The following is a 24,756-nucleotide window of genomic DNA, read 5'->3' as shown; positions in this document are numbered from 1 at the left end:
TTCTCCTCTCAGAGTCCCAGCCTCCTGTAAGCGCAGGCTCCTGTCCTGGAGCGGGCTTCTCCAAAGGCTTCAGGTCAGCTTCTGCTCCACTGTGGACCTCCATGGGCGGCAGGGGGAAGTGGCCCTGCTGTCTCACCATGGGATACAGGGGTCTCCGCTCCGGTGCGCCTCTCCCCCTTTCCTTCTCCCTCCTTCCACTGACCTGGGTGTTCCATCTTTCTCATAACTTCTCCTCCCAAGTCCCCCAACCCCTCTAAGGTTCCTCTTCTTAAATACATTCTTGCAGGGGTGCAACCACCATTGTTGACTGGCTTGGCCTCGGCCAGAGGTGGGTCTGATTTGGGAGCTGGGGGAGCTTTCGAGAAGCTTCTCACAGGGGCCCTCTGTTTTAGCTCCCTCTCCCACTACCTAAAACTTAGCCACAGAAACCCAGCACACCTAGTCCAACCCTGCTGCTGGGGAAAGGTACTTTTTACTAGATCAGGTTGCTCAAAGCGCTATCCAACCTGGCCTTGAACACTCCCAGGGAGGGGCATCCACAACTTCTCTGGGAAACCTGTTCCAGTGTCTCGCCAACCCTCACTGCAAAAAGGTTCTTCCTTATATTCAATCTAATCGCGTTCTGTTTAAAATCATAACCCCATGTCCTGTCACTACAGGCCTTGGTAAAAAGCCTCTGTTCTGATTTTGGCTGGGATAGAGTTAAATTTGTTCACAGTAGTTAGTATGGGGGTGTCCTGGTTCGGTCTGGAATAGAGTTCATGTTCATTTTGGTAGCTGGAGAAGTGCTGACGCACACTGAGATTTCAGGGACTCTCCAGTTCCGTGTGCCCTGACTGTGTGCAGGCGTGTGGGGGGCGGGGGGAGCACAGCTGGAGGGCTGGGCCCGGACTGCCTGATATTCCATGTCACGTCACATTGTGCTCACTATATAAAGGCAGGAGAGGGCCGTGAGGGGCTGCCACTTCCAGGAGTGTGGCCGTGGGGCCTTTGTGTTTGGGATCGCCGGCCGGGAGCAGGCAGGTGTTGGTCGGTGGGTGGTGAGCAGCTGTATGGCACATTACCTGCTGATATTGCTGTCAGCGTATTGTTCTGTTACTGTTATTAAACTGTTTTTATCTCAACCCGTGAGTCTCCCTTTGCCCCTCCGATTCCCTCCCCATTCCCAAGTGGGGGAGGGTGGGTGAGCGACTGAGGGGCATTTAGCTGCTGAGTAGGCTCAAACCACGACAGGGGGCTATGTTCTGGATTTGTGCTGAGAACAGTGTTGGTAGCATACTGATGTTTTAGCTACTGTGGAACAATGCTTGCACAGCATCAGGGCCTCTTCTGCTCCTCACACCGTCCCACCAGCAAGTAGGTTGAAGGTGCACAAGAAGCTGGAGGAGGGACACACAGCTGGGACAACTGACCCCAGCTGACCAAAGGGATATTCCATATTGTAGGAGGTCATGCTTATCGTATAAGCACAGAGGAAAAGGGAGGAAGGGGGGACATTCAAAGTGATGGCGTTTGTCTTCCGAAGTAACTGTTAAACATGATGGAGCCCTGCTTTCCTAGAGTTGGCTGAGCACCTGCCGGTGTGAACTGGTGAATGAACTCATTTTACTTTGCTTCTGTGTGTGGCTTTTGCTTTACCTATTCAACGTTTTTTCTCTCAACCCACAAGTTTTCTCACTTTTACTCTTCTGATTACCTCCTCCGTCCCACTGGGGAGAGGAGCCAGCAAGTGGCTGAGTGGGACTTAGCTGCCAGCTGGGATTAAACCACAACAGCCTCTCTCTATCTTTCTTGTAAGTCCCCCTTATAAACTGAAAGGTTGCAATTTAGTCTGCCCAGAGCCTCCTCTTCTCCAGGCTGAACAACCCCAACTCTCTCAGCCTATCCTCAAAAGGGAGGTGCTCCAGCCCCTGATCATGTCTGCAGTGTCCTCTGGACCTGCTCCAACAGGTCCATGTCCTTCTTATGTTGGAGGCCCCAAAGCTAGACACAGTATTGTAGGTGGGATCTCATGAGAGAAGAGTAGAGGGGCAGAATCACCTCCCTTGACCTGCTGGTCACACTTCTCTTGATGCAGCCCAGAATACAAGCAGCTTTTTGGGCTGAGAGCGCACGTTGCAGGCTTATGTCTGATTTTTCATCCACCAGTACACCCCCAAGTCCTCTGCAGGGCTGCTCTCCATCCATTCCGTCTCCCTGTCTGTATTGATATTGACGATTGCCCAACCCAGGTGAAAGACCTTGCGCTTGGCCTTGTTGAACTTCATGTGATTTTCTTGGTCCCACTTCTCAGGACTGCCAAGGTCCCTCCAGATGACAGACATCCTTTCCCTCTAGTGAATCAACTGCACCTCTCAGCTTGGTGACATCTGCAAGCTTGCTGCTGAGGGTGCACTCAATCTCACTACCTATGTCACTGATGAAGTTACTAAGCACAGACCTGTGAGGGTCACCACTCGTTACTGGTTTCTAGTTGCATATTGAGCTGTTGGCTAACTCTTTAGGTGCAGCCATCCAGCCAACCTGTATCTCTCCAATTATGTAGGTAACAAATGTCAGCTACCACCATTGTTACTGTTGTTACTAATTATTTCAAATAAAGTAACTGTCAAGTTCAATAATCGCTTAACTAGGGTAAATCCTTAACATTCCCACCCCCACAAGTAATGCCAACAAATCCAAAACAAAACCAAACCCAACCAAAAACATCACCATAACCACTTTAAAAATCTATAAAAGGTCAGAAGGATCGCTGACATGTAGTTAGTCCTAACACATAGCACATTGTCACAACTGCAAGACTAGAAGTTACTCTTCGCTAGCGAAGAAACTTTTAAATAGAACTCAGGAAATCTCTCTACCTGTTTGTAACCGAATTCTCCTTCTAAAAAGAGGGAGAGCTATGACTTAAACCACTCTGTCACTTAACCTGGTTGCATTTTTGATAGCTTTCCCTCTTAGAGACATTATTTAAAAAATAAAAAAAATCCCCAAACAACTAATGCACTATAATATTAGTTTATATCACATTGCAAGGACTTTCTTCCAGCCATCAAAATCATAATTTTATAAACTGATAAGCTCAATTACTTTATTTGCTGTTCTTTTCAAAGGAAGAATTTGACCACTACCAGTGAAACTACTGCTGTGACACACAAGTGTTCTGTCTTGCTCAGTAGCTGCCTTTAAAAGTCCCATGCTCAGTCTTCATTGAAGAGCGGGCTATGCAGTCTCGTAATGACAGCTGCCTGCTGAACTCTTTCCTAATGCATACCCACAATCAAGAAATAAAGAGATGATCATTCCATACACCCTTCCTCCCCCTCCCCTCAAGCAGTAAAAGCTATCTAGCCTCAGGCCATCATCAAATCTGATCAGGAAGAGGAGCAACAAAAGCAAGGAGGTCAGCAGCTATCTTCCTCAAGAATATAACAGCCAGAGGCTGAAAGCTGGCAACACCCAAGACTACACCAAAACTATGCCAAGAATTGAGGCAGACCAAGTGTGTATGATTTCTGTTTGTATTCAAATGACAGTGATACTACATAAATCAAATGAATGTAAGTTAAGGACTTCTCAGTTAAGATTAAAAACCTTCAAAAAGACAAATTGTAACTGTTTATGTATAGAGATATTAAAAGCAAAAATGACATCTAAATAAATCTATCAATTTGAATGACAATTTGGCATGGTGTCAGTTATAGGACAAACTATAATGAATGAGTAATAGAAAATGTGACGCTTAAAATAAGTCTAAGAATTCCCTTTAAAAAAAAAAGAAAAAAAAAGAAAAAAAAAAAAGAGCCAAAAGAATAAACAGAAAGCCAAGTTTTCTTCTCAACATACTTAAGTCAAATGTCCTAGCTTAACTTTTTTGGGTTTTCAAAACAAAATCCAGCCCCACACAATTACCCTCTACGTAAGTTTCGCAGTATGACACTTCAAATCTGTGCTGTAGTTTTGTTTCTCATTGCATGTCACTTAGCAGAATTTTATTTAACAACTTCAAACAGTTGCCTTAAAAACCTAGTATCTGAATTCTCATGCCTGGTTAATGCTTAGAAGTCAACATGTTCACATTTTAAGCACCAGGTCAAAGCCTGCTCACCTCTCTCTTCTCTTACAAATACACTTCTACTCTCACACGTATTCTGCTAGAGTCAAGAGGAAGGATGACTCATCAGTTGATGGAATGAAAACTCACCGAACCAGTAAGTCTTTGTACCTCTTTGTACTGGGTCTCTTGCTTTTTTGAAAACATTTATTTAAAAGATTTGCTGAAGTTACCTTTACCATCAGTAGGTGTTTCAAATGAGTAATAGCAAATCAACATTCATGTAAGCTAATCACAGGTAAACACACTTTTGAAAATTTCCAAAGGGTTTCAGAGAAATTTTCCGGTATCAGTTACTTCAGTTCTCAATGAATTGGGTAAGTATTTGAAAGCACCGGAATGGACTATTGCTTGGGTATTTTCAAAGTAAACTGAGCTTTCCCAATTACACATGACAACTGCTTAGTTTCTTGAGTTTTTTTAGAAAAGCACCAATTCACAATGGTTGGTGACAGAAAATATGCTACATCATGTGTCTACAAAGTCTTTACTCACACAGGTCACCAACTAGTGACTTCTGCTTTTCTGTAAATTCAATTAAAAAGCAAGTAATTGAACAGAAGAATGAACAACATTCATCTGTAACCTTTTTGTTCTCAAGCTGCTGGTCTGCTGAATTTCTAACTTGCAAATGATAACTTCTAGTCTCTGTGCCATACTAGCTGAGGCAGAATGCACAGCCGAAGCACAGTCTAGCTTAATTTATACAGGATCAAGTACCAACCTACAGAACAACTCCTCACCGGTCACTTGATGCTTTTTTTTGCATCATTGCTGATACACCTTACTACAGAGCACACAAGACTGACTGAGATTAACTAGTCTTTCAAGCTGCAAAACTTTGAATAAGCCTAACTAGTCATAAGAGGATGAACACTTACTTATATTTTGTATTTCTCTGAACAAAAAATTGCTTTAAAATACTTTGACTAACCTACTTCAGTTTAGAGAGCACACACAATAGCAACAGTATTTGCATTTTTGTACTGTTTTCAAGAGATCCTTTTAAAATTACTAGCTGATCAGCTTCTAGAAAACCATGAAGAGTTTTAGTCTAAATTGTAAACATACAGTGAATACATTTCTGTTTATGTTCCACCACTTTGAGATGAAAAAGAGCAATTCTTCCCTTAATATGTCAGTGTAATCCTACAACACTGATTTTGTTCCTTTTTAGAATTTTATATAACCTACAGTTTTTAACAAAACTTCGGTATTATGGACTACATTTTTAAGCACTTGTTATATATATGCCTATACAGCTAAAATAAATTTATGTATGTCTTTTCAGTTCACCAGCTTCTATAACAAAAGGAAATGTTCTTTTAAGACAGGAATGGTAACTTCATTAAACCATTAACATCCATCCATCTATCTATCTATAATCTATCTATCTATCTATCTACCTATCTATCCATCCATCCATCCATCCATCCATCCATCCATCCATCCATCCATCCATCCATGCATCCCCCTATAAAGTAAGAATACTTCTTACCCACTAAAACCAAACAAAACCACACAGAAAAACACCTCACCTGCATCAGCTCTGGACCGCTGACCTGGTGATTTTCCAAATGGGGTCTTCATTCATCTGTGTTTAAGTGAGCAGCAAAGCTGCTGGACTAGGGTGAAAATCCAGTTCTTCCCAACAACCAGGATATCTTCTTCCTCTTGGAATAGGACAGCTACTTATTAATCCACCATTCAACCATGAATGTGTCCTTCCTCAAATGCAGAAGATGCACTTTCAATTACAGTACTCTGAAAAACAAAACAGGTAAAGTATAAATAGTTTGATCTAAGACTTGGTTACCATAAGCATTAACTGGGCTTTGTTAAGTCAAAAATATTTTGTTTCAATTTAATGCTTGTTTTCATACTCAACAGGAAGCTCCTTCATATTCTGTTACTCTCAAAACATTCAGCAAAAAGAGGGAATACAGGCAAGAACTTATACAGCAAAACAAACACTAGGCCTGCTGCTTTCCCTTCATATTCACAGGCAAGTTCGATATCAAAGTCAACTATATATAGAAAGGAAAGCTTAAAAACCACTGAGCTTAGTACAGGGACTACTATGTCAGAAGAAACTGTACTACCTTCACCAGTGGTAGCACAAATCAACTACTCCCTTTTATTAGAAATAAAACACTCTCATACCCATGTAGCAGCACAACTTTGTTTCATAAAATTAAAAAAAAAAAACTATGTTGAAAAATTCCAACACAAAAGGTATCAAAGACACTGATTCCACTGCAATGACTGCTCAAGACACCAATTTGTTGAGGAAGTCATCAATTCAGAGGATTTGCAGAAGTTTCTGGCAATTCTCTACACCTAAACTCATCAGATTCCTAAAACATTCAGTCACCACATTCCTCTAGATAAGGGAGGTAAGTGAGGATAACTTTTTAAAGTCCTTTTCAGGATTTAATTACAGAAACTTGTGATCACCTGAGAATTTGAAGTGCAAATTAATTTATTTCAGACTAATATTTTTGCACAAGAAACATTTATCCAGATTAATCCGTTACTTCAGTGCTGCACACAACTAAGACAAGTGAGGTCAGATCATACTTTTGGCCTCATTTCCTTAAGAAATGTCATTGCTGCAATCCCGTTTTCTGTAATCTGTTAATCAGTGCTGGTCTTACCTCTTTTACTTCAGTTTTGGCACTTGCTGTCAATTTTCATACAGTGGTTAAAAACAAAGGAATGTCTCTAACTAGTGACCCAGCTGAAAGGAAAAAAGGGTGTACCTCATGCTCCTGCCTTACTGAGAAAGGGAACATAAAAGGACAGGCCTTAAGGTATGGTAAAATTGTTATGCAGAAAAATGCATCTACATCTAACAACACTTGTCAATTCTCCCATGAATCACACCCATTAACTTCTAGGAAAATTACAGCAACACAGAGGAGTAGTCCTAAGAATAAACAGCACTAGAGAGACAAGCATTCAGTGATTTGCAGTTTTTAGAACGATTCGTACTATTTTTGGAAGTGCTAACACTGACATTCAGAGTCAAGAATTTGTGAAATTAAAGTTTAAAATTAATTTACAAGAACGTATTAATTTTTCCCACATTTCATATCTTCTTGAAATCTACCAGTGTATACACAACAATGCTGAACAATACCAAAGCACCAATAACCAACTTTTAAAAAACACTTGAAGATGCAATAGGAAGTGTTGTGGTTTAACTCCAGCCAGCAGTTAAGCACCATGCAGACACTTGCTCACTCCTCCCTCCTCCCAGTGAGACAGGCGGGAGAATCTGGAAAAAGAGTAAAACTTCTGTGTTGAGAAGAGAATAACAATAATAACAACAGTAATTGTAATGAAAAGTAATAAAAGAAACAAAGAAAACCCAAGAAAGACAGGCAATGCACAATACAACTGCTCACCATCCACTGACTGATTCCCAGCCAGTCCCCCAACTGCAGCTGGCACCTCCCAGCTAACTCCCCCCAGTTTCTATCCTGAGCATGACTGCCTATGGTGTGGAATATCCCTTTGTGCCAGTTCAGGTCAGCTGTCCTGGCCATGTTTCCTCCCAGCCTCTTGTGCGCTTCTTTGCTGGCAGTGCATGGGAAACTGAAAAGTCCTTAGCTCAGGATAAGCACTACTTAGCAACAACTAGAACACCAGTGTTATCAACATTTTCTCATGCTGAATCCAAAACACAGCACTGTACCAGCTACTAGGGAGAAAATTATCACAGCCACAACCAGGACAAAAAGCAAATAGCTTACTTAACTAATTTACTAGAACAGAGCATATGGACTGTTTTTTCTACTAAGCTCAAAACTATTTTATTATGGATTAAAACACATTAATACAGAAGCATCACTGATTATGAAACAAACTCTGAATTCAGAGCACTGCTGTGATATACTACCTGTCGTGGTTTGGGCCTGGTTGGCAGCCAACCACAATGCATAAGCGCTCTCTCCCTTCCCCTCCGGCAATGAGAAGGGACAGAGAGCCAGGCTTGGGGTTCGAGATAGGACTGGGATGGGGAAAATCCCCCTTTTATGATCATGAGCAAAAGGCAGACTCGTTAGGGGAAGAAAAAAGGAACATACATTTATTACAGACACTAACAACACATAACAGAGTAGGACAGTGAGAAGCATTGCCACATCTTGAGAACACCTTCCCCCCACCCTCCCTTCTTCCCCGGCTCAGCTCTGCTCCCAATATCTCTACCTCCTCCCCCAGTGGCGCAGGGGCAGGGAATGGGGGGTGCAGTCAGTCCTGCCACTTCCTTCATCTTCGGTGAGTGTCCAAAACTTGTTCCTCCTGCTCCATCGTGGTCCCCCTCTCACAGGAGACAGTCCTCCACAAACTTTCTCCGACATGAATTCCTCCCATGGGCCGCAGCGTTCCCCACACTGCTCCATCATGGGTCACCGACTTCCTCCGACTGGATTCCCTCCCACGGCGGCAGCCCTTCCCGAGCTGCTCCGGCGTGGGACTCCCCCGCATGCTGCAATCCTCCCCATGCTGAATTACAGCAGCAGGGCTGCCTTTTCCCACAAGACCCCGGCCTTCTTCGGGCACAGAACCTTGATCAGCTGAGCAGGAGCAACAGGCCATAAATCAATGTCTGCTCCACCGTAGATCTCCATGGGTGGCAGGGGGGGGCCGCCCTGCCGTCTCACCACAGGATACAGGGGGGTCTCTGCTCCGGCACACGTCCCCCCTCCTTTCTTCCTCCGTTCCTCCACTGACCTTGGTGTTCATGCAGCTGCAGCAACTCCTCCTCACAAGTCCCACTGCTCGTCACCACGTCCCTTCTTAAATATGTTATCGCAGAGGTGCAGCTGATTGGCTCAGTTTTTCCAAACAGAAGTGGAGCTGACTTGGAGCTGGAGGAGCTTCGAGAAGCTTCTCACAGGGGGCCGCCCCGATAGCCCCCTCCCCTGCCACCAAAAAACTCCACCACTCACTCAACCCAGGACACTACCACATTCAGACTCACAGGCACTGCATAAGCATTCAATAGAGATGAATTATTTTTTTTCCTCCAGGAGAGCTATTAGTTGAGAAAAAACTCTAATCTCTAATAACTCTAATATTATATTATTCTACTAAAAAAAAACCCAAAACACTCAAACCACACAACCCCCCTCACACACACAAACAGTGAAAATCATTCAGATTTAGAAACTAACATACATTTTTGCAGTAAGCCACTGAGTTGTTATTTAAGAAGCTGTAAATATTTCATAACACCTATATGTATTATATACTTCCCACCATCAAGATTTCCAATTCATGGCAAAAATATGAAGTACTATGTAGATATTTTAATTTCACTTGTTGTTAAATAGTTATGTTCACAAAATTAGCTAACACACCACAAAAGTTGTGGCTTTCTACGAGTTATAACCTTTTCTATGGTATGTCTCCAATCATTACTACGCCACAAATTTGAAGTCATACCTCCAAACAGGAAAATTACTTCCTAATCCTTTTAAAGTCACAATTCATTTGCTAGCGCTTAATGAAGTGTTTTCACTGTGCTCTCTGAACCTAAGGACACAAGGCTACAGAAGTCAAAACCTGTTTCAGCGCTTCAAACCTATTTTCTAGAAACTACGCCAGGAACTGTTACTAATTTAAAATGTCGCTGAGGATTTTCACTGAAAGCAAATGAAACTTGAGTTTTCCTAAAACTAGCATTCTGATTTCAATTTACATTTCAGTTGCACAATGCAGTTCTGAAGATATTAATAAGGAGGGATAAAACCTGATTTTGTGAAAATAAATTGATCTACTATGAGAACATCTTGATTTTTAAAACATATGTAACTAAGTCTCAATTGATTAAAAATAAAGTAAAACCCATAAAAGTTAGGATTCTTAAATATGGTGAATGATAAAACACATTTGATGTCCTCATGCAAATATCTTAAACTCTTAATATGGAAAAACATCAAGAAACAGAATTAACTCACAAAATGCAAAACCTTTTATTATAGAATTTTATTACATGTCTCTAAGAATGTAATGTTCCACACAGAAGTAGAAAACACAAAACCAAAACATGCTTCTGACCTACTCAGTAACAATAAACTATATGGTTAAGGAAGAGTAGAAAGTCCTTGTTTGGTTATATGTAAAATGACTTATGAAACCATTTCCTTTCTAGGATAGTTCTGTTGATAGCAGCAGATATAGCAAAAACACCACAAGTAGCTTTTTTGGATCCAAAGTGACACATCCAAACCAAGTTATACTAGTCTTTACAGACTGCCAGAAACTTCCAGAAGAGAAGTGCCACTGCTTACCAGTTATGCACAGACTTCCACAAAACCTGACAGCACAGGTTACCAGCAGTGCAGCTTCAGGCTTCACAGGCATTCTTTTAACTCGTAATTGGCTGCAACTATTCACCAGCCCAGGTGTTTTGCTTATGTTTTTACAAACCTTCCTAGATCACAGCACACTTATTGGAGGGGGGGGGAGGGGAGGACCAGAAATTAGATGACTACTTTGTCTCACAGTGTTCTAAATATTGTGGTGTTTCACAGAAGGTTAAATGTTAGACTAAAAACGCAAGGCCCACAAGCTACCAGTCTTACCAGTTTTAATAAGAATAGTACACCATACTACCAGAGTACGAAGACAATATTAAGACAAAAAATAAAGCTGTGTTAAGAAAACTATTGGTTTTGCAGTATAAAAGCAAAAGGAGGAACAACCTGCATATACACAGACAGTGGCTTTCACTGTGAACCAGCATAACCCTTCTATAAACTTAGTTATTTAGAAACATTAATATGTTTTTATATGAGCTGTGAACTCCATGAAAGTAAGTGTAACCACCTAAAATAATTCTCTTGCTTAAACTTCAGTTAACGTTCATGCTTGTTTTTCCACCAAATTACATGCATTTCACCACAACTTGCAGCACAATGTTATTTACTGCATCCTAGTGAAAGCTGATGACCCTACTATCTATGGAAGAGGAATGTTAGCAGCACAAAAACATAGTTGTGATAATTAATGCTCATGGCACCAAAACCACAAAGTGCTTCACTCCTAAATAGCTTATCTAAATTTTAACATCATGAACACAGAAGGAAACGGTATCAGAACATTTGCCGAGGCATTATTTTAGGGGTAAAAGTTTGGAAGGAGAGGGAGGGTAATAGAATGTGCTGCTTTTAAGTCATATACAAAACTGCAAATTCAGATTATAGACTCTCTGACATTAGCTATAGGCTTGCACCTCCTCAGGAGGTCTGCCCCTGCTTTCAGTGCTACCACTGGACAGGCTTTCTGGCACCAGCTGGCAAACTCCCAACATCTTCATGCAACTCCTGCACTGGAAGTTTACACTTGCAGCTAGCTGTTCAGTGGAGGACCAAGACACCACAAGACTGTTCTGTGGAAGGAGTCATTCTGAAATAAAATACACCAGCCAAAGAGATTCCTTGGTGAGTAGTATTTTGGTTTCTGTAACTCTGCTCAGGAGACTGTTACATGTTTCAGCTGTAGTAGTACCATGGTTTCAGCACTAGTAAGTTGGATGAATCATGTATGTTATTTAGACTTCCTAATTCTTACCATATGAGCAGAAAGGATCATCCTATGCAAGTGTTCTGCACTTCCCTCCTCAAAGGCAATCTTAAAGTGACAATAACTCCTAAATAACAGCGGCAATAAAAATATATGCTCATTTTAGTTCTGCAAAACTTTTTTTTCCTTCCCCAAAAAACCCCAAACACTTTCCCATTGTACAAAAATTTAGTCCTCAAATTCCAAATTTATTTTGAAGTATCCTATAAACTCAGCCAGCTGTCCTGGGTTTGAGTGAGTGGCAGAGGTTTTGGCAGCAGAGGAGGGGGCTACAGCAGTGGCCCCCATGAGAAGCTTCTTGAAGCTCCCCCAGCTCCAAGTCAGATCCGCCTCTGCGATAATGTATTTAAGAAGGGACTTGTGAGAAGGAATCAAACTTGTGAGAAGGAATTGAGACATCTGTGTTAACACTGAGGTCAGTGGATAAATAGGAGAGTTGGGGAGAGGTGTCCCGAAGCAGAGACCTGCCCCCCACCCTGTATCTCATGATGAGAGGACAGGGTGGCCCGTCACTGACACCCATGAAGGTCTACAGTAGAGCAGACACTGACAGAGTCCGTGGGGGGCCACAGGCAATCTCAGGTGACTGCACCCAAAGGATGCTGGGACCCTGTGGGAAGCAGCCCCCACTGTTGTAGTTCAGCGCTGGGAGGATTGCAGCATGCGGGGGTGTCCCACGCTGGAGCAGCTCGGGAAGGGCTGAAGCCCATGGGAAGGACCCAAGTTGAAAGTAAGTTTGTGGAGAACTGTCTCCTGTGAGAGGGAGCAGTGGGAAGAAGTTCCAGAAGTTCTATCCCCCCACCCCCAATGGAAAAAGCAGCAGGACTGACTGCACCCCCCCATTCTCTGGCCCCTGCAGGTAGAGATATCAGGAGCAAAGCTGAGCCTGGGAAGAAAGGAAGGGTGAGGGAAGGTGTTTTCAAGATGTGGTAATGTTTCTCACTGTCCTACTCTGTTAAGTGCTGCTGAGGGTCTGTATAAAATTTGTGATTTTTTTTTTTCCTTCCCCTATCGAGTCTGTATTTTGCCTATGACCATAATGGGTGATTCATCCTTCCCTGATCTCACCTCCAGTTCTGAGCCTTTTTGGCTTAATTTTCTCCTTTCCCAGCACTGGGGGAGAATGGGGAGTGAGTGGCTGCATCATGTGCAAGTGCCCTCTGAGCTCAAACCACAATACTGAAATACTGGTTATTAAGAACTTTTTTTATCCTATCATTAGGATTTGTGCATGGGTAGTGACATCTAATATCCGAGAAGGAAGATTACAGTATGTAAACTCTGAACATGATAGTGATTTACAGCTGACAAACATGAAGAGCAATGCTTGAACTACGGATTTATGAGCTGAAGGACCCCAAATCAAGTACTACTATCCCTCCCCTATTGATAGCCACTGCAGTTTTTCCTCTATCCACAGACGCATTGTTGTTTGTCTACAACTGTAGAGGAACAGCACCACTGGCATGCGGCTGTGTGTGAATACACACACACACCCCACATACACGTGCATGTATTTGGCTGGACAGGGCTTTGAGCAATCCGATGTAGCCCACAGCAGGGAGGTTGGACTAGACGATCTTTAAAGGTCCCTTCCAACACAAAACGCTCTGTGATTCTATGATAGATATAAAAACATATATAAAATTTTAAGTTACCCTCACACTACAATGCTATAATGATGCAACTTCAGATTATTCAGAAGATTGAAAGAATCTGAAATCTGTGCAAACTATCTATTGTTGATAGGTTGTCAATTCAAGTGACTTTTGTCGACAATGGGACTGCAAATACTGTGCTGTTTCTGCTAAAGAGAAAGCAGCACATACATATGCTCAATGAATTCTAGCAATCGGACTATATACGTATAATGATTCAGGACTTGAATAAAAACATTTTTAACTTTTCAGAAAACTCCTGTATTTTAACACTGTGTTAACAATGTAGAATGAGACACACAGCACACTGCAATTTATACTTATAGATTATTAAAACATTTTAGCATGAATAAATGGACGGGCTATTTACCATAATATAGTGCAAAAAAGGATTTGCTGTTAAGTTCTGAAGACAATACCTTCATATTATAGCATAAAACCAGGGAAGTTGACATACTTGAATTCTAAAAAACCTGCAAACGCTATAGTGGAAGAAAGATTCTCAACTTTTCAGAAGTCATCTACTTCAGGCAACAGCTTGAACAAGTTTGACCTAAACCATCTTTCAGCACGTCCTTACTGTAGCTCCACTAAAGTTTGAAGTGGTATTTCAGGTGAAAAGTGGATTTATTTTTAGTGTTTTGTGGGTTTGATTCTTTCTGTGTGTTATTTTTTGTTTTGGTTTGGTTTGTTTTGGTTTTTTTAATATTAACTTCTTTAAATTAAACGATTAGTATAGTTTTACAAGACATCCTGGTTTTGGCTATGTCATGGTTTGAGCCCAGAGGGCAACTCAGCACCCCACAGCCCTTCACTCACCCCTTCCACCTATCAGGAATGGGAAGGAGAAAATGAACCACAAATGGCTGAAAGAATCCAGCTATGGACAGGAAGGGGGAGCTCACCCATTAAAGTCACGGGACTCCTTAGGGGAAGAGAAGAAAACGTCACTTTAATTCAAACACTAACAAACAAAGACAACACTTAGCAGACAAGAGGGGACAGTCAGAAGCATTACCACATCCGAAGAAACACCTCCCCACAGCCCTCCCTTCTTCCCGGGCTCAGCTCTGCTCCCCATCTCTCTCCACCTCCTCCTCCAGCAGCGCAGGGGGCAGGGGGTGGAAGTTACAGTCAGCTGGCCACTCCTGCCTTCTCAGGTGGTGAGGTAAATGTCATACATTCCTCCCCTGCTTCAGGTGGCTCCCCTCCCACCGGAGACAGTCCTCCATGAACCTTCTCCGCAGTGAGTCCTCCCCACGGGATGCAGCTGTTCCGGAGCTGATACGGCGTGGGTCACCCCTGCGTGCTGCAGTCCTCCCGGGGCTGAACTACAACAGTGGGAGCCGTTTCTCCTCTCAGAGTCCCAGCCTCCTGTAAGCGCAGGCTCCTGTCCTGGAGCGGGCTTCTCCAAAGGCTTCAGGTCAGCCTCTGCTCCACTGTGGACCTCCATGGGCGGCAGGGGGAAGTGGCCCTGCTGTCTCACCATGGGATACTGGGGTCTCCGTTCCGGTGCGCCTCTCCCCCTTTCCTTCTCCCTCCTTCCACTGACCTGGGTGTTCCATCTTTCTCATAACTTCTCCTCCCAAGTCCCCCAACCCCTCTAAGGTTCCTCTTCTTAAATACATTCTTGCAGGGGTGCAACCACCATTGTTGATTGGCTTGGCCTCGGCCAGAGGTGGGTCTGATTTGGGAGCTGGGGGAGCTTTCGAGAATCTTCTCACAAGGGCCACTGCTATAGTATCAGGGGAGGGGGCTAAAATCCTCGCCACAGAAACCTAGCACAGGCTGGGATAGAGTTCATTTTCTTCCTAGTAGCTGGTACAGTGCTGTGTTTTGGATGCAGTGTGAGAATAATGTTGATAATACACTCATGTTCTAGTTGTTGCTAATTAGCACTTATTCTGAGTTAAGGACTTTTCAGCTCCCCATGCTCTGCCAGCAAGGTGGTGCACAAGAAGCTTTGAGGGACATGGCCAGGACAGTTGACCCAAATTAGTCAAAGGGATATTCCATACCATAAGGAGTCATGCTCAGTATAGAATCTGGGGGGAGTTGGCCAGGAGGTGCTAATCACTGCTCAGGCATCAGTCAACAGGTGGTGAGCAACTGCAGTGTGTATCTTGTCTTCTCTTTGGTTTTATTTATCTTTTTTGTTATCTGCATTGTAATTACAATTATTATTGTTATTCTGTTTTACTCAATAAACTGTTCTTATCTCAACCCAGAAGCTTGACTTTTCTTCCCTGATTATCCTGCCCATCCCACGGGGGGGAGGAGGAGGATTGAACAAACAGCTGCTTAATTCCTGGATGGGGTTAAACCACAACACAAGAACACATGCACATGGAACTCCTGAAGACTGCATTCAAAATTCTTACACAATAAAAAAAAAAGGAATGAACATCCAGAAAGTCTGAAAGTATAATTTACAGTGTTTCATATCCATGCTTTTTTCCTCTTGAATTAGCAAAATGTAGCTGCTACTTAGACAACAGTATCGTTTCTTTATTTTCACTGCATTTTCCTCACAACATACATCATTAAAGCAGTCTGTCTCCCGTAATTGAAAGTAGAATTTAAGAACTCTTAATTTTGTAAAAGGCGTAGTTTGAATTAAACTATGACTGTATAAATCAGCCACTTTTTAAAGGCAGCAGTAAGAAATTAATCAGAATCAGTATTATAAAACAGTATTTTAAACCAACTTGGTTATCTTTTTTAATTTCAGGGACTTAATGACCATGCTCCTAGAACCAGAGTATCATATTGCAAGACTAATTTTCAGAACTCCCATGCCACAGTTCTAAATTGTAACAAAAGCACCAGTAAAAAAAAAGCAGGAGAGCACAGGATTCTCAGCCCCCATGTCAGAATGCACTCATTCCTAATTTAAAAAAAAAAAAAAAAGTGTTACTAACTAAATACTAAAGAGATGTTATTTCCTTCAAAAGCTTGTAAATGATTTTTAGCCTTGTTTGCATTACCCTTATGCTCATCTAAATAGTTACTGGGCAAGGTCCAAGGTACTTAAGCATGTTCTTGTCTGCATTAGAGCACCTATCCATCAATAGCATGGAACACACACTAAAAAAAAAAAAGTAGGATTTTTCACTTTCTATGGAAAAACACCAAACAAAACCAAAACCCAAAGTAATTGCACAGGACACTACCACCCTGGACAACTGCTGTAAATTACAGGGAGAACACACCAGATTCTATCTGGACATGTACTGCTGACATCTGCTCCTTGAAAAACCCTGGATTACTTCGACAGAGATCAATTTCAGCAAGTTAACTCTAAGCACCCTACAAGGACAGGTGGGGTGTTCTCTTACACATTCACAGAAGTATACATTGCATTCTTAAAATAAAATCCATAGGTGAAAGCCAACCATAAAATGTGAGATGTCCCAAATGTTTTCTAACCCAAGACAACAGTCAATGGTTCTGCCTAGTGCCACATCAGTGAAATCTATTGTTAAAGCTTAGCTGCCTAGAAATTAAGTACTGAAGGAGGCAAAGTCTCTCCAGGTAGCACGAATTACTTTTTTTAAAATTTAGTGTCTAGAATTGAACTCCTATTTCTTAGAAATATATACCAAGGTGGCATTTTTCTAAAGTGTGTCTAAATCCTACTGAAATCTAAGCGTAATTTCAGACTTTCTGGTCAACTACCAATTATGGTGATGTCATCTCATTCTCATCTGACTGGCTTGCTATTTTGCGTTAGTCCTCAGTATACAGTATAAACTCCACATACAACATGAATGTGGGATTTTGGCCTCAAAAAGTGACAGTCTCCACAAGTGGCATACCTTAAACATAGTTCCAAGGGATTCTCCACGAAATGCACTGCATTTTCACATATCAGAAGATTTTACTCAGTGGGCCACAAGTGGAAGCAGAGAACAAACAATAAACTGTCCAAGAAAAACTGCCTGAAGATGACTCAACTGGCAGGTCAGCTGTTAGCCTGGAAGAGCCTAATAGCTACCTGACAAATAGCTGTCTGAGCATCTGTACAGTGAAAGCACAGAAGTACCTCAGATAAATTTCAATTTTCATTCTTTTTGTTTTTACAATCAAGATTAAAGCTATTACAGAAACTATGCTGAGGCACATGGAAAATAAGGAGTTGATTGATGACATCCAACATAGCTTCACTAAGGGCAAAATCATGCCTGACAAATCTGGTGGCCTTCTATGACAGGGTTACAGTTGGTGGATAAGGGAAGGGCAAATGACATCATCTACCTGGGCTTCTGCAAAGCATGTGACACTGTCCCACACTGACTTCCTTGTCTCTAAATTGGAGAGACAGGGATTTGATGGATGGACTACTCAGTGGATAAGGAACTGAGTGGATGGTCACACTCAGAGTTTCAGTCAATGTCTTCATGTCCAAATGAAGACCACTGATGAGTGGAGTTCCTCACGGGTCAGCACTGGGGCCAGTGCTTTACTATCTTTGTTGGGGACATGGAAAGTGGGATTGAGTGCACCCTCAGCAAGTCTGTTGATGATACCAAGCTGTGTGGAACAGTGGATATGCTGGAGGGAAGGGATGCCATTCAGAGAGACCTTAACAGGTTTGAGACATGGACCCATGCAAACCTTTTGAGGGCCAATTGCAAGGTTCTGCATATGGGTCAAGTCAATGTCATGCACAAATACAGGCTGTGCAGTGAATGGATTGAGAGCAGCCTTGTGGAGAAAGACTTGGGGGTGTTAGTTGACAAGCATCTGAACGTGACCTGGCAGTGTGCAGTCACAGTTCAGAAAGCCAACTGTATTGTAGACTTCATCAAAAGAATTGTGTTCAGCAGGTTGAGGGAAGTGTTTCTCCCCCTTTACTCTACCCTTGTGAGATCCCACCTGGATAACTGCATGCAGCCCTGGGGACCCCAACATAAGGAGGACATGGACCTATTGGAGCAGGTTGAAAGGAAGCCACTAAAATGATGAGGGGACTAGAGCACCTTCCTTACAAGGACAGGCTGAGAGAGTTGGGGTTGTTCAGCCTGGAGAAGAGAAGGATCCAGGGAGACCTTATAGCAGCCTTCCAGTGCTTAAAGGGCGCCTACAGGAAAGATGGGGAAGGACTCTATCAGGGAGTGTAGTGATAAGATGAGGGGGTAATAGTTTTAAAGTGAAAGAGGGTAGATTTAGATGAGATATAAGAAAGAAATTATTTGTTGTGAGGGTGGTGAGACACTGGAACAGGTTGTCCAGAGAGGCTGTGGATGCCCCTTCCCTGGAAGTGTTCAAGGCCAGGCTAAATGGTGCTTTGAGCAATCATTTTCAGCAAACAAAAGTAGAAGTAAAAGCTTGATCCACTGGAGACCTGAAACTATCTTATACAGTTCCCTACATATAAAAGGTAGGTGGGCATCTCAACGTAACCACTAAGACTTTCCATTATTCACTCTCCAATATCTGTCCAAGAAGTTCAAGAAATTGATGTGTGGAAAGCTTTAATGTGCAGTTATACTAATGAAACCCTACTCTAGAAGTCTATAGAGCTATGAGATCAATGTATAAAAAGTCTTCCCATAAAGAGATTTCTTTTCTGGCTTGAAATTAAAACCATAGGGTAAGGATGAAGGATAGAATTGACCAAAAGACTAAAAATACCTTTACTGTTAAAAAGTGAGCCATATCTATTTTCTTGATGACTTCAGGAATGGTCAGAGGACTACTTTTAGAGAGCACCATGACTAGACAGTAAGAAGAAAGTTAAGTGCTTCACAGCATTAGCAGTTACTCTACACAGACTGCGACCCAGAAGTTATGAAATTGAACTGGATGTCTCTGCCACTTAGCATAGAAAGATCCATAACTGTTCTTAGAGGCTTGACATTATGCCTCTGTCATCAACACCTCATGCAGCAGCAAAATGTAGTTACCAAATACTTAAGAGTGACAATTTTGACACTGATATTAAGTAAAAGTTCTGTAACTAAACTTCATCACTTGGGTTATATCAGAATCCTTTATACATTCAAAATTGCCTGAAACTATGACTTGAGATTATTTTAAGAGAGTAAGAGCTGTTCAATGAAAGAGAAAGTGGGAGCAAGAACCCCAGCACGTATATTTTTGATCAATGAAATGAGAGAAGCTTGCTTCACAACATGTTAAAACTATGAGACTTTTTTCCCTTGATCTTATTTCCGCAAATTCTGTGTTACTAAGAACACCGTAAAACAGAGCCCACAGTTAAATTACAGAACTGCAGTATGAACTGTTGTAGCTCAAGTTGTTGAAATTTCAAGATAAACAATATAATTCACATTTAGATTTTACTTAGATTTCATATTTCAGAGCAATAAAAGTCTGTTCAAAGAATATGCAAACTAAACACAAAGAAGTGTACAATACAGTATATCCTGAAAATCTAAAGTATTTTGCCCTTACCTAAAAATTACATTTATGTAAAGCACAATTCAGAAATCAAACCATGGAAATATCAAAGTTAAATTCAACTTTTTTGCATAAAAACACTTCTTGATAAGTTAAAAAAGGCTTCTAAATTATTTTTTGTTTTAAAAGACTTATTCTACAGAACTCCAGAAGATTTTTTTCCTCTTATTCTGAAGTATGTAAATCATTACAAACTTTTTTCCCAGTAGGATCATTGGAACTTGACACAATGTGTTGCTGTTTAATAAAGAGTTAAACAAATAAAGGCAAAGCCATGTACTCATTGCATTTGCTTCACTCTAATCACACATGGCTTTCTTTATAAAAACACAACTAATTTTTTCCATGTACTTTAGAGCTCCACTGTTCTCATATTTCACAACATTTTAAGTACATGGATAGTAAGTGGTTTAGAGGTAAAATAAGCTTTAACAAGCACACAACAGAAGTGAACATTTATACTGCTTGTGTACATCCAAGCGTTTCTGTTGAGGGTATCAGGTGAAGAAGTCTGTGGCACTGTGAGCATCTAGCTTGCCTGGCTCTGCCCACACTTATCACACATCAGTTATCTTTCCAGATTGGGGTTAGGTCTATTTACCTGTCAAAACCAGCAGTCATTCTATGGTAGTTTCTAAATCTACCTGCCACTCCAGAATACTTAAAGCAAATCAAGAAATCCTTCACTTCTTTTTAAACCCTGTTTAAAGGCCTTACTTCCCAAGCACTGACTTACACCATTTCTTCACTATCCTTCTCCTTAACTTCAGCCTCCAATCTTCCCTGTGTCTACATATTTCACCATTGCTTCATAGAAAAATTCCTCCAGTCATTTGATAATGACCAGTTCAACTAGCTGCTCAACTTTTTTCACATAGTTCCTTATACCAATACTCTCTTGGGATCACTGCAGCTTATTTTTCCTGTCCTAGCCTGTTTGCAAAACCAGCTGCAGTACTGGTTTCTCACTAAGGGCTACTTGTCACAAACAAAACTTCTAGCTATCACCTCTGAAAAACTCTGCATTTCAGTCAATAACAAAACCATTAAAAAAAAAAGCACAAAGCAGGACACAGAATACAAACTGAAAAGCTTTCACCCATCATCTTCTGCAGCACAATAAACAACACACTACCAAATTACTGTTGCAACCCTATCCAGTCCAGAGAATGCTGGATAGAAAGAAGATTTAGGACTTAGGGAGCTCTGCTGCCAAACCCAAGTGGGTCTTTGCTAAATACACATATACAAGAATTGCTCAGTGCTTATTTGTTCACAGTTTAAGTTTTTTATTAGCAGTGAACTAGCTTTTCAGTAAAAACATGTCTATCAAAGATATATATACTCTCTATATTCATTTAATCTCTCTGATCTGAAGGTTCAAGTACTGGATCAAGGCTGCAGTTTCTCTCTTCAGTAAAGATAAAACTCTTTCTCCTAATTGTATCATCATGAAGATAATTAAGCAATTTTGACTGAAGTTTTGTTAGAAGTTAACTCCAAAGGGCTTAAAGAATACATCCAGAATAAGAGATGCCAGTTTTAATGGCTGCTCTCAGGCAGTCAAAAGTAATTGTAAACAAGCCTTCCCAAATTTGAAGATGAAGTAGCTTCCAGTGTAAACAGAACCACAGTCCCCCAGTACCACAGAATTCTTATATGCCTTCTTTAGAAGCATTTCCCAACTACGCTATCATCGCACCAGTCCAAAAGACAATAAAAAGCAAGCTATTTTAATCCCTGTAAATATATTTAAACAAATCTATTTTGAGCAGCTCCTATACACTGTTCTTCCCATCATTTTAAGAGTATGGATGTTTCTCCACAAAATTTTTGAATCAGTGGTCCCTTACCACCTTTCACTCAATGATCCCTCATTTACAACTAAATTCATTAGGCCTTACAAATTAATAAAAAACCCACAGAAGAAATTCAGTTCACCAGCTACTACACTTCAATGAAAACCTAAAGGTGAATGTGCTTTCTAACATATTGGAAGCCCTTAGTTTACAAACACACATTGCAGTGAAGTACTGAATCTTCATTAATGAACCACACTTGTCAAAACTTTAACTGATACTTGACAAATCAAGTCATAAATAATTTTTAGTTAAGTATTCAACAGTTTTAGCCAGCCAACAGCAAAATGTTGGGCACACATAATCAAGTAGACTGCGATTTCTTATGGTTTAAGTTTAAAATAGAAAATGTTTTTAAACTCTTACTTAAAATATTAGTTAAGGTATCCAAACTATAGCCTTTGTACTTTAAATGATAGCACTATTTTTCATTACAATACATAAAATTCAACAGCTCATATACTTGCTCTTATTACTAGCCACAACTTTAAGAACAAAAGAGGTAGTACAGGATTTGGAAGTGTTTTTTAAATTTCCTCCCCATTTAAAATAAGTAATTTTACCAAAATCTGTAAAATGACCATAATTAGTTAATATTGTTAAGAAGCAAAGTCCTGCCAAACATTTCACTAGCCCTAACTTTACTAGTCTTTCTCCCTTGATGAGTGCATATGCAACTGAAAATAAGTTGACTTTCCTCACCATTCAGCAGCAAACATTTAGGAAGATAGCTAATGAAAACAAGCACTAGTCAGAATGAATTTCAAGCATGTGTATCCATGCATACACAACTGTGTACAGCAAGAGAATGAACTATGCTGGTTAACTCAAGTGACCTCTGCATCTTATGGCTTTAAAAGGTTGAACGGCTCCAAAGTCATAAAGAACTTTCTTTACCTACTATAACTGAACACAAAATACAGTTACCATGTACAACAGACAAGCATTTTGCACATGTTAAGTAAGGGACAGTCGAGGTATACAGAACAAGTTACATAACCAACATTTCTGGAGAAAGAGCAAAAAGTTTTCCTATTTTATTGTTCAAGTCTGCAAAATAATTAAGGCTATTAGTTCTAGATCTACAGGAAATTAATTCTTGTTCCCTGTATGGTAGGGGGTAGTTTCCCTTTTACAGGAGGCAATCACACAGTTTTTTCTTTATAACCTGCTTCTATTCACTGCTTTGTTGAAAGAGTAGAGATATGCAAGTATACGACTGCTAGTTACACAGGAGTTTCTTCCCTGTTTTCTGTAGCTAAAGAAGTCCTCAGAGCATGAACAGTTCTCAGTTTTCTTACTTCCAGTAGTATCTTTTATGACAATTAAGACATGACTTTTTCTACTCTAAATGGCATGCAACCTGTGCCAACAAAAACTACTGATGTTAGAAATGCTTCAGGCATTGCCAATATCCTTTTAGAGGCCAAATATTCCAGATGTGAACAATGCACTGAACACTTGGCCCAATTTTTCAGCAACTCAGCATCTCCCTCTCATGCTGTTTCTAACAAGATTTAAGTATTCCAAAGTCCATCTCTACCTTCCCTACCAATACAGCCGTTTCTAGGAGGTCTTTGGAAACACAAGTATTCCTCACAGCAGCTAGTTCCACTATCAATGGATTGCATTGTTGTGTTTTGTTTTGGAAAAAGTTAAAAACTTTTGTAATTCAGCCTTACATATGTGAGATGCACTGCCTTACAGAATAGTCACACTTATATAAGGCTGGGTCTAGTCAGTCCTCTAAAACAAGAGCTAACTTTTATAGGTTTAAATGTCAATGGCAAAAGGTTCTCCAGATCACCTGTTTTAACACTGAGCTTATGCAATCATTTTAAAACTCCCTATTTACATCACATTTAACACCTGTACATGTGTAAAACTGGCTGCAATCAAGTTTCTCTGCTGAGGTCTCTTACCAACCCAAGTATAACACTTAAAGAGGAAAAGGCAAGAGTGTGATTTAATTTGATCTTGTTTCTGTGAAAAGTATTACAAAGGGATGCTTTACTGTATTGGTAGAGTTGGGGATTGAGCTAATGTTTCTGCTGTAAGATTTGGTTGAAAAGAAACCTTTCTGCTTTCTCTTCCCTCAATTTCCCGGGACATTGTCAATTAAATTACAACTTCACTGACAAGTTAGTGAATTTTATTTCTTCTGTCACAAACCTTAACACTTAATTCTACTAGTATGTAGGTAGTCCAGTCACCTAGTAAGAGTATGATAATCCTGGACCTCGAAGCAAGATGAATTTATCACACTATACAATTCCCTTCATATGGCTTAAGAAAAACATTATGCTAGCTTTAATGGAGAATAATGGAAGGGCAACATTCTTCCCTCAACAGCAGAAAACATGATCCGTGTAGCATAACACCACTAAAAAAAATTGTTATGCAAAAAACCGCTAACCAAAACTTCCCTAAACCAACTAAACTGTACTCTCAAGTTGTATGAGTTCTTTCAGCATTTTCTTTTACTAGGTTTTTTAAAACAATTGTTACCAATTCATATAAAACCAAAGCAACAGTTTTCTTAGAAATGTCTTCATTATTCATCTATAGCTTTCCAACTACTCCTGAATTATTGTATGCTGAAGACTTCAAAACCTGGTAAGAAGTGCTTTCCCCCTTCCTGTAACATGTAGAATATAATAGAATCTTATAGAAGTAGGCCTTAAAGTCCTCAAAATGATCATCTATTTTAAGCTATTTCCTTGGTTGTAGGTTACAGTGATTATAGCTAAAGCATATTTTCCAAGTCTTGTGTTTTCTATTTACTATTCTTCTATACTTTCATTTTTTATTTTTAAAGCATGCTGCCCAAAATTATCCTCTCAGATTTTGTAAGCATGATTCAATTTTAGCTTTCAAATCGCTAATGGATCTTGAATGAAAACTAATCCAAAAACACACTCAGCATGGGTTATCAGAAATCATGAGGAGACCATGCAACAAACAAGTCATACCTACAACAATCTTCTATAGCCAAAGAAACTAACCTTCCTAACAAAAGCTACTTCTCAGTGCACACCTACAATTTATTTCTTACACTTAGAGCTTCCATAAGTAGGTTAAATTAAGTGTTTTTATCTGAAGA

General features: G+C 40.6%; 1 protein-coding gene across 4 annotated transcripts in view; it reads right to left on the bottom strand.

Moving 5' to 3' along the window:
* SPIN1 (spindlin 1) overlaps positions 1-24,756 on the bottom strand; it is a 57,904-nt gene that overhangs the window by 19,153 nt on the left and 13,995 nt on the right. For 3 of the 4 annotated variants that reach the window (XM_033005073.2, XM_042787666.1, XM_033005074.2), the window contains exon 2: positions 5,653-5,878. In XM_033005073.2, the coding sequence (XP_032860964.1) occupies positions 5,653-5,704 (52 nt within the window). In that variant the 5' untranslated portion in view covers positions 5,705-5,878. Of the gene's footprint in view, positions 1-5,652; positions 5,879-7,275; positions 7,395-24,756 lie in introns of those variants that run through there. The other variant, XM_033005075.2, reaches the window with a different exon arrangement.

This window comes from Tyto alba, unplaced genomic scaffold (assembly GCF_018691265.1).
Source record: "Tyto alba isolate M040663 unplaced genomic scaffold, T.alba_DEE_v4.0 Super-Scaffold_13, whole genome shotgun sequence".
Classification (NCBI taxonomy): Eukaryota; Metazoa; Chordata; class Aves; order Strigiformes; family Tytonidae; genus Tyto; species Tyto alba.
Note: the sequence above shows the minus strand (reverse complement) of the source record. Positions and strands in the feature narration are given on the sequence as shown.